The following is a 17,790-nucleotide window of genomic DNA, read 5'->3' as shown; positions in this document are numbered from 1 at the left end:
TGTTTACTAACGGCCGTTGTCGGATTTGAAGCAGTAAAACATAAACCACGTTGTTCAAACCTCATCAGGAAGCCCAGGCTGTCAGCAGAGCTCCTGGGTTTTCCATTTCTTTGTGTGGGCGTTTCTGCTCTGCTGAGAAGTCAGGGCGGGTGAAATAGGTGCCGTTAACGGAACGGAGTGGCAGAATTACGTTGTTAGCTCCAGGAGATGGCACTGTGTCCTGTCTGGGCTTTAGATGATACACATCGCCTTGAAATCTACATTCAGAGCCAATGAAAACCAGGGGGGTTCTGCTCTTGTTATGAAATGCATTTCATGGTAGACCTCCATTCGTGTCCAACTGCCCTAAATATGGCATTTAATCACTCGTATCTTTGCAAATAAATTAGATGTAAGCGCATCTTCTACCATTGTGCAGGGCTTTCTATTTGATGCTGCAATCACAGGGCTTCCCTGCAAGCTGTTTTATGGCCATTCACTTGATAGAAGCAGCAGTGTACACTTGTCATGATTTACTCACAGTTATGTAAGCACTCGGGTTTCTCAGATGGCTTCAGAGTTGGCTGCCTGTGTATTGTGAGATGTAAATTAACAACAGTGCATCTGAAACAACAAAAAAACCCACTAGAAAAAAGGTTTAGCTAACAGAAAGCAGAAAGGAAAGGCCTCCCCCAGTGCTCCTGGGGTTGTTCGATTGGGAAGGAGGCACTTTGTCACTGGACTTTACATGCGGCATTTGAAAGTAAATAACCGAGACAAAAAAAAAAGGAAAAAAAAAAAGAAAAGAAAAAAGAAAAAACCGAAACCAACCCGAACCAGTTTTATTTGTGCAGCCAACTCGGCAGGCTGATAGCAACGGGCTGACCAGAAGGGAAATGGGTGAGGCCTTCACATCCTGTGCGGGTCTCTCCCCTGCGCACACTGCGCGCTGCTGCTGCTTTTGTAACGGAGCCGTGCGGGCAGCCCCGGGGCTGCGCCCTCGCAGACCGCCGCGTCGCGTTGTTGTCGTGCAGACGGCAAAGCGCGTCCCAACGGGGTGCGGGAGCGGCCGGCACAGCCCCATCTGCCCGCGGTACCCCCGTCCCAGCTCACACCCCCCCCTCTCCTCCCCGTGCCGGGCCGCTTAAATCCGCCCCATTGGCGGCTGCTGCCGCCCGCCCTCCTTCCTGCCGCGCCGTGATGTCAGCCGCGCCCCCGCCGGGGCCGCCGCTCCGCGGCTCCATCCAGGCCGGCCGCAGCCCGCCCGCCCCCAGCCGCACCGCGGGGCCCCGCGGCCGCCGAGCGCTGCCCCGAGCCCAGCGGGAGCCGCGGCGGTCGGGGAGGAGGCGGGAGCCGCGCTCGGCAGCCGGGGGAGGAAGCGTCAGAAAAAAAGCCTTTGTCTCGGAAATCGGCGTCGCGACTCTCCTGCCGGCGGGGTGAGAGCCGCGTTCTCGGCTCGTTCGGTCTTTTCGCCGCCCCGGGCATGTCTTGACACAGCAGCGAGAGGCCGCCGCTTTCGTGCACTTCCGACGGATGTCTTTGAGCGTGCGACGGGAGCTTCGGGTTTGAGACTTCTTTGTAGAGGTCCGTGCAGTTTGCGAGATTCACATGATCGCGGGCTGAAGGAGGAAGGACGGGAAGAAAGGAGCGGTTGTGCTGCCGTTCTCCGCCGGGTCCGCCCGCCCGGACGGTCGCGGGGCTGCGCGGCGGTCGCGGCGCCGAAGGTGCGCGGAGGGACGAAGGCGATCCGCTGCCCCGCGCGGCAGTGAGCACTTCTCGGCCGGCCGCTCCGCACCGACGCACGGGAATATGCTGATGAAGGAGTACCGGATCTGCATGCCGCTCACCGTGGAGGAGGTAAGCTGCGCTCGGCCGCTCCCGGGCTCTTCTCTGCCCAGGAAGTTGGGGTCGGCTTCGCTGCGGGTGTTCGTCCTTCGCGTGACAAACTTGGGCTCGTGGCTGCCCGGAGAGGCACGTCTGCGGTGCAGGATAAAGGGGTCCTGCGGCAGCGGAGGTGACTGGAGCGTGTCAGCAGCGTTAGTGCCCGGCGATCAGTTGCAAAGCTCCGCAACCGAGCGTGTGAGAGGAATCGCGTTTCGAGGGAGCGCTGTGCGGTCACATCCCGAACCTGCGGGAGGTTTATCCCAAGTCTTGCGTTCTAAATATATCCTCACCTTTGCTTAAAATAACCTTGCGGATGGAAGTCGCGCAGGTTGGGGTCCGCAGGCGGTGATCTATTGGCAAAACTTTTCGGGTTTGGTTTTTGTTTTGCTTTTTGTTTTGGTCATGGAACGAAAAGGTTGGAAGTCACAAACTGCTTTTTCTCCGCGTTCTAAATTCACGTTCGGAACGTTGCGTTTTTATTTATCTGCTGACTTCCCCGCACTCCACCTGCTTACGGCTCTAGGTGCGATAGCAGTACTTGTGTACCAACACGCGCAGTGTTAATTGCGGCCCCGCCGGTGCCCGCAGCCGAGCGCAGCGCCGCAGCCCGGACGCGGGGCAGCAGCCGGGGCAGCCCGCGGAGCGCCCGGAGCCGCCAGCCGCTAGGGGGCGCTCTGCCCGCAGGTGCTGGAAGCCTCTCGCTCTATAGAACGTTCAGAGTTAGCAAAGGTTCTCGTGCAGCTTCTGGTTTGTTTGACGTGGAATCTTGCAAGTATTTAATCCAGGAACTGCAGGTGAGATGCGCCTTGTGAGGGACCTGGGGTGTATCTGATACGTGGCATGAATTTCGTTATTAGTTGTACAAATAAACTATGACAAAACTTTGAAACTTTCATGCTTTGTTTTTGGTATCGTTCGCCCATCAAGCGTTTCCTAAGAGGTGTTGTTCACTACTGACTGAACTGCTGCTTTGTATTCTGGGCTAGGATGCAGGAGGCAGAAACAGATTTGTTCCTCTTCCCTAAGCACCAGCGTGGCTGTTCCAAGAGTGCCTGCTGAGCTGCTGGGGCACTAGGCTGTAGTTCCTATTCAAGTCCAAGGCTCATTCATTAAAGGAAACTTTTATGGGCAGTTTTTTAAGGGCTGTTACATATGTACTGCTGCAAGTTCCCAGCTTAGCCTTGAAATAATTTTGTGAAAGGAAATATCATGTGAACTTCCAAGCAAAACGACAACTACTGGAAGAACTGTGCAGGTTAGGTCAGAACATTGCTGTTGGTTGAATAAGCCAGCAACGTTGCCAATTGGAAGTCACTCTGTACTTCAGTTGTGGTACTACTGGATTGCATGCATGCAAATTCACCCCTTTTGTTAAAACCGAGCCCTTGCAAATTACAAAAAGCCATTTCTTTTCAGTAATAATGTAAAGCAAATGAAATCTATTGCAGTAATTGCTTGGGAAGTGTTGCCAAACTTCAGCCCAGCTGCAATTAATGAATGAGCCTGCTTCTTGATGAATATTTCTCCTCTTGCATTTTCATTTATTAGTTCATTCTTACAAATAGTTACATCATATGAGTGAATATCATAAGAGGGCGCATTGCATTGGCTTTATTAAGCATCATCTGATGAAAACATGTTCCGTAGCAAGTGAAAGGAGCACAAAGTCACCGAGAGTAGCAAAGGTGCTAAAAAATCGTCCAGCTCTTTCTCATTGCAAGTCCTAACTGCGCAATTCTTCATAGGAAGGATCGTATGGTTTTGTGCCATAGAGGTGCCTTTGTGTGAGATCTGCCAGGTTAACATGTTAGTGAGCTTCTACTTGGAGGGAGGATAAGCATGGTGCAGTTGATTTATGTGGAAAGTGATATTCCTTAGGGGGAGGAGGTGGAAACCATTTCTGCTGGATAACGTTGGAAGAGGAGCTGCCACTGCTATAAAATGCTAATAAAGACACGATGCTGGGTTGCATGTATTTTGAAGCTGAATGCAAATTACAGTCATGGTCTTTTTATTTTTCTCGAAAATGGGATGGGTTAGTTCTGATCTCTGTACATATAGGTGCTATCTAAACAAATGAAAACCAACCAAACAAAAACAGGATTTCTTTCCTTTGTTCTTTATCTCGAGCAAGATTATCTCTGCTGAAGTTGGTGGAATTGTGCCCATTGGATGCTGTAAAGACAAGCTCAGGGAGTTCTGTGGGCAGCGCTGCCTGAATGAGCCGTGCAGGAGCAGCTGTGCTGTCGGAGTGCAAACAAGCAGAGACCTGCAAAGTGTTCTTCAATGGGGATTGTGATTTACACCGAAGATCCTTTCAGCACTCGGAAATGGTGGCCTGAGGGGTGCTGCGATTCCTCCTTCTCTTTTAACCAGGAGTACCCGCTCTTAGCTCATTGCAGAATTCTGAGCATTAGAAATTCTCCCATTGTGGATTGTTTACATCAAATGATTTCAGCAATGTGCTTGTGAACAGTATTTGTATTCTCTGAATGTTGTGTGCGCTTCTCCTTTGAAAGATTTCATGGTCTGCTGTTTTGTGTACAAAGAGAACTTGTTAAAGCATGTTTTATGCCTGAGCTCAATGAAAGCATTTCAAGTGCTGTTATGCTCTGAGAGCTTCAGGTGGACAGACCCATATTCCTGTGCACCAGAAAAACCCCGAGTAGGGTGAGGAGTGTATGACACGTTTTCTCTAAACTACTGATATTCTCTCTGCAGTTAATAGAGGCAGATGAGGTCGCCTGAGCGATTTCATTCCGGCTGTAACCAAAGAACATGTTCTCACCAAAATGTAGATGTGTGAGACATCTGAAAGGGCAGCGCGTTGTTTGTAAGCAAGAGCACTACAAGGCAAGTAGGAGGTGAAGTTCAGCTTTACGGTTCACTTTCAATTACTTGTAGATCAAACAGTGCTAAGGCAGAGTCAGGAACATGACCTCTGCAGGAGTAGTTACCGTGGCAATTTTAAGCTGATGCTGGTCTTTTGTGCACACTCCTGTCTGCTGCATCATTGGGCCTTGGCTGCTCTGTGCCCTTACATTGACCCAAAGCTCAGGGGCTGGAGGAATCTTTACAACAACATAGTAGATAACATAAGTTAGTGAAAGCTCAGCACTTAGCTTTCTTTATTGAGTAAGGATAGCTTTTTCACTCTCTTTTGACACAGTACAGTCATAAGGATGAAGAGTTGGAAGTGAGAACTGTATTTGGGTGTGGGAAGGAAGCAAGCAAGCACCTTGCCTTAGCCTGACCTTCCCATTGCAGCCATAGCCACCTACACAGCAGTGAGGGCAGCTGACAGACCTGCACTGAACTCCGCTGCAAAACAGGAGACCAGAAATAAATGATTTTCTCCTCCACTCTCGTTTGCACATGGCAATACCTTTCTTTGAGGGAAACAAGAAAACCTTTGTTCTTAAAGTTTTGGTGTAAGTCATTAAAGAATCTTTCAGTGCAGAGGAGATTGTGTTCTGAACAAAGGGCTGCCTAGTCAAGTAGTGGAAAGCCCATAGCATATAAAGATGATTCATTCGCAGCATTCTTCTTTCTTGACTTGCAGACAAGTACGTTCCCTGGGCTGTACTTGCAGAACTGAGTTGATGTGCATGCTGAAATGCAGGCAGGCTTTCCATCCTTGCTTTGTAATGCACAAGGAGCCATTAAATACTGTATGGTTGGAGTTAGGTAATGTGCATGTGTGAACCATGCAGAAAAATTCAATAACTGTGGGCATGGTAAACATTCTTTGTAACACAGAAAACTTATTTATTATTTACAGTTATTATTTAAGAAATATTCACATGTTTCATCCTTGTCTTCTGTGACTGACCAGATTGCTATAGTGGTGAGAAAGAGGCAGTTTAGATTTCAAGTTGGATGAGCTGGAGGTAATCTGGCCTTGGTCGTGTTTATCTCCTTCTCAGTTCATCTTCTATTCCCAATTTTGGTTATAGGTGAGGAGCCAATTTTGAATCCTTGGATATGTATTAAAATACTGTGTTTATTTTTGTAATGCGTGGTGCGGAGTGCTGAAATGCAGCAGTGACATCTTCAGGGCTTTTCTTGGAAAAATTTCTCTTTTTATTTTTTAATTCCTGTTTGTGGACAAAAATTGCCCAAGCAGTTTTGCATTCTATTGTAGTGTTGCATTTTTATGGCTCTGATGCTGTTTTTACTGTGTGCGCTCTGAGCATTTGCGTATGTTTGTGCACATACTTAATTTAAAGCAGAAGTGGTCACATCCCGAGTCACATGCAGAAATGTTTATAAATTGGGTTTAGAATAAACTTTGTTCATAAGCTCTGCAGAGAATTCGCAGTTGCTGTTTAGGAGCTCCTCAGCAGCATGTCTGTTCTAAGATTAGTCGTGCCTAAGTGATTTAGGAACACTTAGGCTCTGTGGGAATTGTTTTCTGTGAGCATGCTGAGTGTGCTTGATTTTCCATTTCATCAGATGAAATGTCATATTAGGTTGGCTGTGCTGCACAATTCATGGCTGCGTCTAACTTTTTTTTTTTTTTTTTTCAGTAAAAAATATTGTTACAATTCATAACAAAATAATTACGTGATAATGACACTCCAGTATACCACACTGCTGCTGAATTGCTTGATTAGCAGTCATTCAATGATGACAGTCAGAAACACACAACTAATTGTTGGGGTGCGTTTTCAGCTTCTTCTCCCAGTTTATCTAAGAGTTATTTAGAATATAAGAACAGCCTTTAGTGCCAGTGTTGCTAGGCTTCTTGATAGGCTACCTGATAAATATGATAAATGCTGATAAGTGCTGATAAATATGAGCTATTTTTCTTGGTTTTACCTAGCAGGGTTTTGGATGTACTCTCACTTGCAAGGCCTATTGGATATACTAGTCCTAGGGGGTATTGTCTGATCACCTGAAGGATACTTGACAAATTAATGCAGCTTTTTATCTGATTTTTGCCTTTAAAAGTGCAAGTTAGCTGACATTTAAATAATAAGTTATTTAATAAGTTAATTGTACCGTGACTTGACATAAGCCAAATGAAGGGCATGAGTTGTGTACGAAATCACAGTCTCAAGTAACCAGGCTGCTGCTTTTATCATAAAGACTTGATCTAAACCTACTTTGGTTCATAGTTCAGGGGATGAGCTTTTGTTTTCCTTCACTGTGTGAAAGGAAAATCATTCTGTGGAATTCAGAGCTCATGATACCACTGAGAGATCCCTCACTGATGTCAGAGAGGCCGATATTTCACCAAGTATGTATGACAAAACACAGCACGTTTTTAGAATAGGAATGTTGGGAATTCAAATTCCATTTCAATTGCTTGGTGTAGATCTGAATTGCGCTGGCTGCGATAGGTTTGTTCTGGATTTATCCCGAAGTGATTGAAAACAGACTTGAAATAATAGCTGTAAATCAAAAGAAAATTTGTAAATTTCTCAAATCTGTGAATTTCAACAAGAAAGAGCTCAAACAGACATCTCTAATTCATTGGGATTCTTGCCTGCCTAAGGGATGTTTCATACAGCCAGATTAAGGCCCTGGATTTGTGTAAATCCGGTGATAATATCTCTGGGTTTAGCTGATGGAGAATGCAGTCATTGATGTCCCCACGCTGCAAAACTGAGCAGTGATCTCTCAGTTCTCAGTCCTAACATTGCAGAAACTCCCATTCTCTTTTCTTTCTCCCATTTCCTAGTCCTTGGTCACACTCCAAATGTGGAAGCCCAGCCAAGGGCATGCAGCGGCCGGCCAGCTGGCAACGAGCTGCTGCTCCCCACTACTGCCTGCTGCAGAGCAGAAGGAACTGCACAGCAGAATAAAACAATTGGTAATTCAGCTCCCCTCTGAGTCCTAAACCCGGGCTTGAATCTCATCGTTGCATCAGTTTCCATGGATCTTTGCACCCAGGCAGGAGCTGCAGAGAGTACCAAGTTCAGAAATCTCTCACATACTTCAGAGGGTTGCTGACTTTATTTGCTACTTTATTTGTAAACTATTTGCTTCTCATGTAAGCCTCTAGGTTTTTCTTTGTTTGTTTGTTTGTTTGTTTTCTTTCCACAGATGATTCAATATAAAGATGTTTTCTTATTAAGGAGACTCTTATATGTTTGGAATATAAAGTTTTTTCCATTCGGTGTAAGTGAAATAAAGGCCTCTGTTGTGGATTTTGATTTCTCCCTGCTGTTTCGCTGTAGCTTATTTTCTCTATTCTCTGCTTTTTTTTTTTCTTTTTGGATAAACATGAACTCAGTCCGTCAAGTGATGCCAAACTTCTAAATCAATCCTGAGTGGGCTTGAGATGAGGCAAACATTTTAGTGGAAATGTTATGTCATAGTAACAAATGCCCGTGGATTAGTTAGTTTATTTCTAGGGCTGCATGGGCTATACATTGCTATTTATAAGCTATTTATGATTTAGGTTTCTCAAGCAGCCACGACTGTGTTTATGTTGCCATGGTGTTACTTGCCATTCTTGAGGGCGGATAGTAAATGCTATAATTGAAAATAGATACTCCCACAGAAATAAGTGTAACAGGTGGTTATGTGTTTATTTAATCGTGCAGTAAGCATAATGCAAGTTAAATACCTCTGACCTTGCCTCTTCACCAAGATGTTTTCAGGCACGTCAGTTTGTCTTTGAGGGTCAGAACTGGGGTAAACAACATCAGTGGTTTGCACTGCGGCCATCAGGAATGTCAGCAGCAATCGGTGGGTGCCCTCTGCTTCACACTCCAGGAAACAAATGTCCTTATGGGCATGGAAAGCAGATATGGCCACCCTCTCTGTATCAGAGCGTCTTAACCTTCTTCTGGGTACTGTAGTCTGAACAAAGCTTGAGTTCCTTGAGAGCATTTGAGGAAAAGTAGCTGCTGGTTCCATTTGGTTTCCTCATGTCAGCCCTCTGACCTTATCCCATCTCTTATTTTCCCTCAGTTGTCAACCATAACAAATCGTACTTCTGTTTTGAGGTCCACCCTGTCTTAATATAACATGGCTTAGTTTGACGTAAGCTTACACCCACCTTCCTGCCGCTGGTAACGCACATCCTGCAAAGGCAAAGCTATTTTCCCTCTCACAGGCAAAAGCTGGAAGGACGGCTTCTCCATAGATTCAGTGAAGTAATGGGAGCCTTTGGCCTAAGGAGCTGAGGGATACAACTATATGAGGAATAAAAAATGAATGGGTTTAGCTCACAGTAAAGTTCAGTACCCTGGAATAACAAAATGAGAGCTGAGGCACAAGAGGGGCTTGATGCTTCAAGCCCCAAAATTCACAACCCCACGTGCAGATTGGTCTGCAGATGAACCACGTTTTCTGAATTTTTACGCTGTGCATTTTTATGGAGCAGTTTTTTATCATGCAGGTATTTCACAGCTTCTCAGAACAGACTCCTCTTTTGAGGTTTTTCTTTCTGTGTGTTGGAATCCCTCCCAACTTCCTCGTCATTGTTCGTCCTCACCCATAGTTCTGTTGTTTCATAATTTTACAAGTATGAAGTGTTTGAGCTGTATGACTTAATGCAAGTCAGACAATCCATCTTCCATTGTGGTTCAAAACCACATAATTCTGTTTATCATCAACTGTTTGTCTGTACAAGTCTGTCTCTACAAGGGCAGCAGCTATTGGGAAACTTGGAAGCTATCATGCTGTGAGTGATAAGGTTCTGCAAGAGGTGATCGGAAAGTGAAATCTTAACAGCACTTTGGGCACTGAGAACAGTTTGGAGTTAAAGGATAGAAACTCGAGGCCATTGCCTTAAATTTTGCTAGAGCTGTAAATGTAGGAAAGCAAAAGCGATTGCAGGTTTTCCTTCAGAAATAAACCAGAATGTGAAATAATTCAAAACAGCAGCATTGTTTCTATTTGCTGCAGGCGTTGTATACTTTAGAGTGTTAATCAAGTCAGAACGCTTGGGTCAAGATCAGATGATTATTATGGAAAGCATTTAAAAACTGCATTTTTAATAAAACCATGTGAAAGAGAACTAGTAGCCGTGACTGTGAGAGCTGTGAAGTGCAGGGCAGGTTCTCATGTGAGCTCTGCACTGCCGGCTTCTGTTGAGGTTTTTGTGGCCTTTTTTTAGAAGCAGCGGTCAGACTTCTGTCCTTATTCTGTTACCTTTGGTATCCAGTAAAGGCAGTCTGAGTCATTTGGGTTTTGATATGGCTATAGGATAGTGCTGGTAATATGCGTGGGTGCTGTTCCTCTCGGTAGATCTTCTGAGATGTTTCTTTAATTTCTCTGTGTTTTGTGTTCCAAGTCATACATCTAGATGTTCACTTAAGTGCAAGCACTAATTAAAGCTGCATAGTACTGGCTAACCAGCAGCAAATGGGTTTGACTGATTCCTCTCTCTGTATAAGACCATGGTAAAGCCTGCATTTTTCATCCCCAAATTCTTCACGCAGTGGAGGTGACCCAGTGGTGGATTTGTAGCAGCAGACCCAAAGTTGGTTGTTCTGGGTGTCTGTGGCCACTGGGATCACAGAGACAGTTTCACTCTGCTTTTCACCTAACGGGAGTTTCTCTCTAAGCATTAAGAGGCCACAAGTAATCGCAGTAACTCCGTATCCTCTCTGCTCTCTTCTCTCCTTTTTTTTTCACTTTGTACTCTCTATAATATGCCTCCCACTCCATCTTTTAAATCCTTGTTGTAGGAGGTTGATTACAAAAATGTGGCTTTCCATGGTTGTTGGGTTGAAGTTATTGCTTGTTCTTTTTATATATTGTTCTTTGGGGATTTTTTAATAAGTTGTGGGTGAGCATGCTGCCATTGTTAATGAGCACACTGAGTACTTTGAAACCCAGCACAAGTCGCTCTGGGTCTTCACCGGTGTCATCTCTCCAGTGACTGGAAATCATTTGTCTACTTATTTTACTTTTGCATGGTATCATTTAAGCAACAATTTATTGAGATAAGGAACTTTCTTGTCTCATGTCAGATCAGTTCCCTTTTAGAATATCTGGGGAGCGGCCTTGGGAAAATAGGCTTCTGGAATCAAATTAGTGCTCTCATCAGCTATCAGCACTTCACTGAAGGCTGAACTTAGCCCACAGTGTTTATGCACCCATGCTGTGCTATTTACCAAATCCTTTTCTTTTTTTGCTTCTGTAGCCCAAATCACCCCCATACTGTCTGTTTTCTGTTCTGTACATTGAATGATTGAATTAAGGGTAGTGAGTGAAAAGCGAATTACATAATGCAGCTCCTGTCCTACATGGTGGAAGTATAGAGTCTGAGTTTAATGCCAACACAATGTTTTGAATTGATTGTTGGTGCAGAGAGACAGTTCCAATTAGAGTACCCAGCAGATACGTTTCTTCAGCGTTACTTTGTATAAGCAGTAATCTTTATAGAGGGCCTGTTGGCTTTTTAATGCTGATTCATTGAAATCACAAACTATTTGGGGACTGCTTCTTAAAGAGAATCAGATATTAATAATAACACTTAGAATCACAGACTTTTTATTAATATTTTTGTGAGCAACATTTACTAGTGATGTACAACAGTATTTCCATATTATAATGATTTGTTTTGCCAAGCACTGGTTGGCAGCATGTCGTGTTCCTTAGTTTCCATTTGGAGTTGGGTACTCTTCCATCCGTTTAATCTCTGAAATGAATTGGCAACATTTGCTCTATTTTAGATTCTAGCTCTTGCAGGATGCCTATCACATACACTGAATAGGATGCTGTGTTACAAGGCATGATTCTTTTGTTTATCTAGGCTTTGTCATTGCCAGTAGCAAGCATTGCTCTCGCGTTTCATCACTACAGTCCCAGTTCATGCCCAGTGCACACAGAATTGACAGTCTTGAAAACAGAGCGAAATTTCCATGGCCGTGTTTAACTTTGATTTGTTCCTATTCTATTGCTGTGACCTCCTCCTACTGACTGTAAATCAGTAAGTGAAAAGCACACCATGTACGCTATCTACAGCCAAGCAGCTGATATGGTGTAATTAATTGACAGCATTCCTATAATGTGCTGATAAGCAAGAGTAGTGCCCTTCTCAGGCCTGCTTCTATTCACAGTGAAGTCAGTGGGAGTTTTTCTTCAATTAAGAATGCAAAAATATGTTCCTAAGAGAAAATGGTTTAAGATCTGTGTCTGAAATGTAGGACAGGTTCTGTGCTGAACTACACTCACAGCTCCATTGCTTGAAGTCCAGCAGAAGGCAATTCAGGAGTTTATCTGTAAGTGAGAAATGAGGGTATGTGAGGAAGGTTGTGAACTTTGAATTAAAGATTTACCTCGGTGGTACCTTCAGTTTGTCATATACCGCTGCAGGACTTTGTGGCGTATTTCCATCTGTCGCACTTCCATAGGTTTCATCTGGTATCGTGATCCCAGCAAATGCTTTTTGTCTCACTCTCCCACAAAGTACTACAAGTCATTTTTGCATGCGATTATCACACTTGTGCTCTTCAAATCTGTTCTGTTAAAGGAACAAATTATGTTGGAAGATTCAAGCTGTTTCCTAGAGGCATTTTAATACGATTGTGGAATAGGTGACTTGGGGAAAAAATGACATAGAAACAGACAGAAAGGCCCAGGATGAAGCTTCGTTTCCTCTGGTCAGTAGATTACTGTGAGAGATCAGCCAAGCTTGGTGAGCACCGATAAATCTTTCCATTCTGTCACTTGCTGCTTCACCACTCCGTCGTCTTCAGCGAGTTAATGGAAAATAATCCTTCATGTGGATCTGCGTTCTGGAGCACAGGCAATTTTGCTGCCTTCTGTTGATTTAAAAAAATAAATCTTAAAACCTGTCCTCTTCAAGAGAGAAAATCTCTCAGGAGAGAACTGAAGCATCCCATGGCAACAAACGCAGACGTTCTGGCAGTGTCAGTTATGCTCTGCATTCAAATAAGCGTGACATCAATGGATGTTGGGCTCCTGCTCTCTGTAAAGGCTGTAGCCTTGAACTGGTGGCCCCTGGAAGCCTTCGCTGTCAGTAATGGGAAAATATGCAAATATAATAATCTTCTGAATCATCTTTTGTGAGGAGTTTCTGCAGTCTGAGGCAGAATTGCCAGCCATCAAAACATGCGGATCACGTCTGCACGAGTGACAGAGTGAGGGTGTCCCTGTGTTTAAATAGGGCAATACTCAAAATAGTACCATTCCAGCTTTCCATGGGAAAGTACTTTCTGTTCAGGGAGATGTTTTCTTTCTCTACCTTGTCATCAAAAACACCGTCAGTCCCATTCCCAGTGAGGCAGGCTTCTGTGGAACGTGACGTTTGTTCTCTCCTTTACCTGATAAGAGCTGTATGCCTACATTTGTGCAGAGTGTGATGCGTGCTTCTTTTTTATTGCTGTTATTTTGGTTTATTGAAACTTTTTATGCTTGAAAAAGGGCTTGTCTCAGAAAACCACTGCTCCAAAAAATGCTCCTTCTGGTAAATTCACTCTGATATTTTTGAGCACTTATTTCCCCTCCCTGCAAAGTGGGGTGAGTCTGGATTCGTGAAGTAGTTTACGTGGCTGGAAGCAATGCTGCTGATATTTGTCTCTGTAGGAGAACAGAACTTTATTACAGAATATGCTCTCAAGTGAAACTTGAGGATTTCTATATCATTGAAACAATCAGAGTATTACTGCACGTGTTGGAATCATGCCACCAATTTATTGGATGATTTTCTTGGGATTAAGAGAATTAAAATCCATATAGTCAATAAACATATCATTCGACCTCATGACCTTCTGGAACTCCAGGCTTTAACATCTTTTCTCTGCCCTCATGGAGCATGTATAGGTGTCAAGAATTTCATACTCTTATCTAGCCATGACTATCAAGGAAGGTCCAGGGATCAGAGGTCCCCTCGATACGCCAGGTGTAATCACAGACATAACAGTGCAGATTTGGATATAAAAGGAAGCTTTAAAACACTACAGAACACAGGGAGGAATGTGTCACTTGTATATTACTTTCTGTGACTTCAGTTTGTCCTGTAAAATAAAGTGTTCATTATTCTTAGAACTTATTTTTAGCAGTTTCTATTACCTTCAATGTTTAGCATGGTTCTCTGATTCAGTTTGAAGTACTGAGGGGATGTAATCATTGTGAGTATTGGTACCAGCGTGTGTGTCCTTCTGAACATCAAATTAATAGTCTGAGCCACAGAGGTTTAAAGGGATGTGAAGTGCTGCTTTAATGAGGACAGACACGAACATCTTCTGGTCCCTTGTATCGAGTTTAAGTCGTACACCTATCTGATATACCATTATAGTGGTGCCCGCGAGTGCTGCCATAATTATGGGCCTGTCAGCATTTCCATTACAAACCCCTATATGACAGCTGAGAATATCACTCCAGGATGAAGTTTGGTGCAAAGGCTTTCAGCCTTGACAGAGGAATCTTTTCAAAGTTAATTTTGCTGCTTCTCCAATTGGAAAAAAATAAGTGGAAGTTTGGCTGTTGCTTACCCAGCACTGTGTTGGTAAGTTGCAGTGTGGGGAAAAAAATATCACAGAGTCAAAATACTGATATTTATTTTCTGGCATGTGAACGTTACACATTCAGAATGTAAGAGTTGTAAGCCAAAGGCTTTTATTTAATCAAAAAGAAGAGAGGAAAGGTAGCACAAGCAGGTGAGGTACCTCACCCAGCTGCTGCTCAGAGCTGCCTGCAGCCTATGGCCTTCTTCCCAGACATCAGAACTGCAGTGGAGTTACAGTTTGGGTTTTTATCAACGTAGACTAGTTTAAGAATCAGGGTCCAAGGACGAGCACTTAGAACCAGATGTGCCTCACTGAATGTCGCCTGTAGAATTTCAGTTTGCTCGCTTTCTGAATATGTTCTTCATAAAAGTCGTTCCTGGAAAGGCTGGGTGGTGCTCAACAGAACAGCACTTTTTCATTATATGATTATTTGGGGTTTTTGACAGTAATTTATTACCCGTATCTGAGGCTGGAACCGTGGTCTGTCATGGCTTGGAGTCATTATTGACGTCTCTGAATGTTTTACAAAGCATTAACCAATTTATTTTCATTATACATCTTACATTGGAAAAAATATATATATATTTTAGAGATGGAGAACATCTTTATTGAGACATTAGTGTAAAATAATAGTGTGTTTTTTTAAATTTTTAATATTGGGAACCTACGTTTTCCAAGAGGATTTCTATGGCCCATTCCAAACACTGTTCTCATTGGGTCTAGTTACTTTAGCATCGTACTTCTTTGAATCAGATCTCTTGTGCCACAGTTGGTCTGAGGATGATATGGAACAAGCATCTAAAAACTGCTTGTGGAGCATTTAAGCCCCGTGATATGTGGAGTTCTCAGTCTCTGCCCTTCCCCATCCTTATTCATCACGGCTGGGTGCTGTGCACTGGTGATGCCCAGAGGATGTGCACTCATGTGGATTCTTCACTTCTTATGACCTTGAGCTGGCACAGTTTTCCTTTCCCGGTGTGTTTTCCAGCTCTCCAGCAAATGGAGCAGATGCCCAATGTAAATTCATATTCTTCAGTACGTGACTGCCTTGAGAAGGAAGAATTAAAGGTTATTTAACAGTGCTGTAGTGTTTATATGTGCAAATATATTAGTGTTAATATGTCATCCATCTTTTTTTCTCTAGTGACTGAGCATCTGGCTTTGTAAGATTTCCTTAAGTATAGATTTTGTTTGTAGATATTTTGGGTGGCTTTAAACCCTTCTGAGAAGGCCTATCTGTGTGTGCCCATGTCATCGTTGTGTTAGAAGGCTGAGCTGGAGGCACCGTGTAGGTTTCTGCACTTGAGATTGCAATGGAGAGGGTAGTGGGTAAAATAATCACCTAAAATGTTTGTGATGAGATGTGATAGAAGAAAATAAGCAGCAGAAAGGAACAGGGAAACATGCAAGGAAAACACAACCTGTGTGCAGCAGGACCTGTGAGAGGTGTGTGAGTGTGCAGTGAGAACATCATATTTGGTAATTCACCTGGAAAGCTTTGAAGAGCTTCTGTTGAAAATATGGAGCTGTATTTGCAAAGGCTTAAGCTTAATCCATTCATTCTGAGCCCTTTTTTCACATGAATATAGATCCTGCAAGGACGAGGTGTCTGCCAAATGTCAGGTGGGGAGGGGAGCAAGAGCTGATACATTTCCTTCTGATTCACTGCTTTTGTTTGTTTGTAGCTCAGTTTCATTTTGTTGTTGGGGTTTTTTTCTGTTTGCTTGATTTTGGTGATTTTGGTGGGTTTTTTGTTTTTTTTTTTTGGTCTCATTATTCTTGCAAGCAATTGAATCATTCCTGAGCCATTTTGGCTGTGGTTTTCTGAGCATGAGGTAGACATGATAGAAAATAATGCAACTGAAATTTAGCAGGTGTTACCAAAAGGAGAATGATCTCTTGTGGCGGAAGCTGTCAGCAAGCTTAATGATAGGTGATGTGCTACTTTCTGTGCTCATACTTCACACAGGTATCTGTTCAGTGTAAGTGGTTCACTTTCGTATCACCATTAGTGATGGCATCAATTTAAAGCACAGTTCTCCTAACAGAAAAATACTGCTATTTACCCAACATACTACCCATGTCAGTGCTAAAATAAATAGCTGGTGGTAACATGAACTTGTGTTTTACTTAACTGGCAATGACCTGTTACAGTATCAACATTGCTGCGAGCAATATAAACAGTGCAGCCAGTTAATACACAACACTTCCACTAAAACAGCTTCATTTGGGTTATTGTCAGAGCAGTGAAACTGACAGCTGCCTATGGTGTCTGGGGACAGACTGCGAGCATCTTTCAGTCAAATACTGATCAGTAGGAGCTGAGAGTGGCTACTGAGATTCAGTCATAAGCTGCCTTATCTTTTGATACTTACAGTAAGAAAACAAAAGTCAGGAAGGTCCTCGGAGTACAAACGTGCTCCTGATTGCAGTACAGCATTTTAGTGATCTGCACGTTGATTATCTGCAAACATTGGTTTGGTTGTTGGAAACTGTAGCTGTGGTAGCACAGACAAACACGTCAGCCCTGCTGACCTTGCCCTGCAGTAAATGTTGTCGGGATTATTTTCATATTATTTTCAAGTTCTTTCATAAATAAATTACTTGTAATTTACCCTTAAATTTAACCTTCTTTTAGGCCCATCTTCATGTAACCTAAAAACATGTCTGACTTCCCATTCCAAGAAACTGCAAGCTCTTCCTCCTCCTTGAGCTTCTCACTTAGTAGTCACAAAGATCTTTATGCTGCCAGTGTTCTCTTTGAGGCTGAGATGAATTTCATCTCCATTTGAGTAGATTTCTGAAATGATGGAACAGAACGTTTTTGTTCACGGCTTTGTTTTCAGTTTCAGGAATGGCACAGGGTAGTTCTGGCACGTAGAAAAAGAATTTTGGATCCATTGTAACATAAATCAAAACCGGCACACAAGAATTCATTTAATGGCACTTTCTCCTTTTGATGGAGAAAAGTCAGTCAGGTGGCTTAAATGAAACATTTGATCTATGGATGAGTGGAGAAGCAGGCATCTGTGAGTTTTCCATTGGGACTGCTTGCATTGCTACGCATGAGAGAGTGCACACTGGGCTCTGTCGCTGCCCTGAAAGTGTGTCTTCATGAAGACGACGTGATGATGCCCCAATGGCATCTGCCAGTTAATCATACAGCAAACGTGAAACTGTTTCCCATGTTACAGCACATCGCACCGGCTTCACAAACACCTCAACTGCAAAGTCAAGAAGATCCTTTTTGTAAAGGTTAATACATTTGTAATAGAAATCTCATCAACAGATAAAAAGGGAAATAAAATGATCTAAAAAAGAATGGCAAAGAACAGCGTGCACAATTGCCTGTAGTAGTAAGTGGAAAACCAACGTGAGTTTTGTCCTCTTGGTGTAATGAAATGCTGCGTTATCCTTTCATTCCCACAGGTCAAAACAAGAAAACAGAAGCCTGATGTTTGGTAGCTGTGGCTCACTTGGTGATAGAGAA

The 17,790-nt window shown here is 43.5% G+C and overlaps 1 protein-coding gene across 1 annotated transcript in view; it reads left to right on the top strand.

Annotated features, from left to right (window-relative positions):
- The first annotated feature begins 1,207 nt into the window (after positions 1-1,207).
- The window catches only part of PITPNC1 (phosphatidylinositol transfer protein cytoplasmic 1), a 56,930-nt gene continuing 40,347 nt past the window's right edge, over positions 1,208-17,790 (top strand). The window contains exon 1 of the mRNA XM_072351682.1: positions 1,208-1,836. Coding sequence (XP_072207783.1) covers positions 1,789-1,836 — 48 coding nt within the window. The 5' untranslated portion in view covers positions 1,208-1,788. The remainder of the gene's footprint in view (positions 1,837-17,790) is intronic.

This window comes from Excalfactoria chinensis, chromosome 17 (assembly GCF_039878825.1).
Source record: "Excalfactoria chinensis isolate bCotChi1 chromosome 17, bCotChi1.hap2, whole genome shotgun sequence".
NCBI lineage: Eukaryota > Metazoa > Chordata > Aves > Galliformes > Phasianidae > Excalfactoria > Excalfactoria chinensis.
This window is presented reverse-complemented; position numbering and strand designations above follow the sequence as displayed.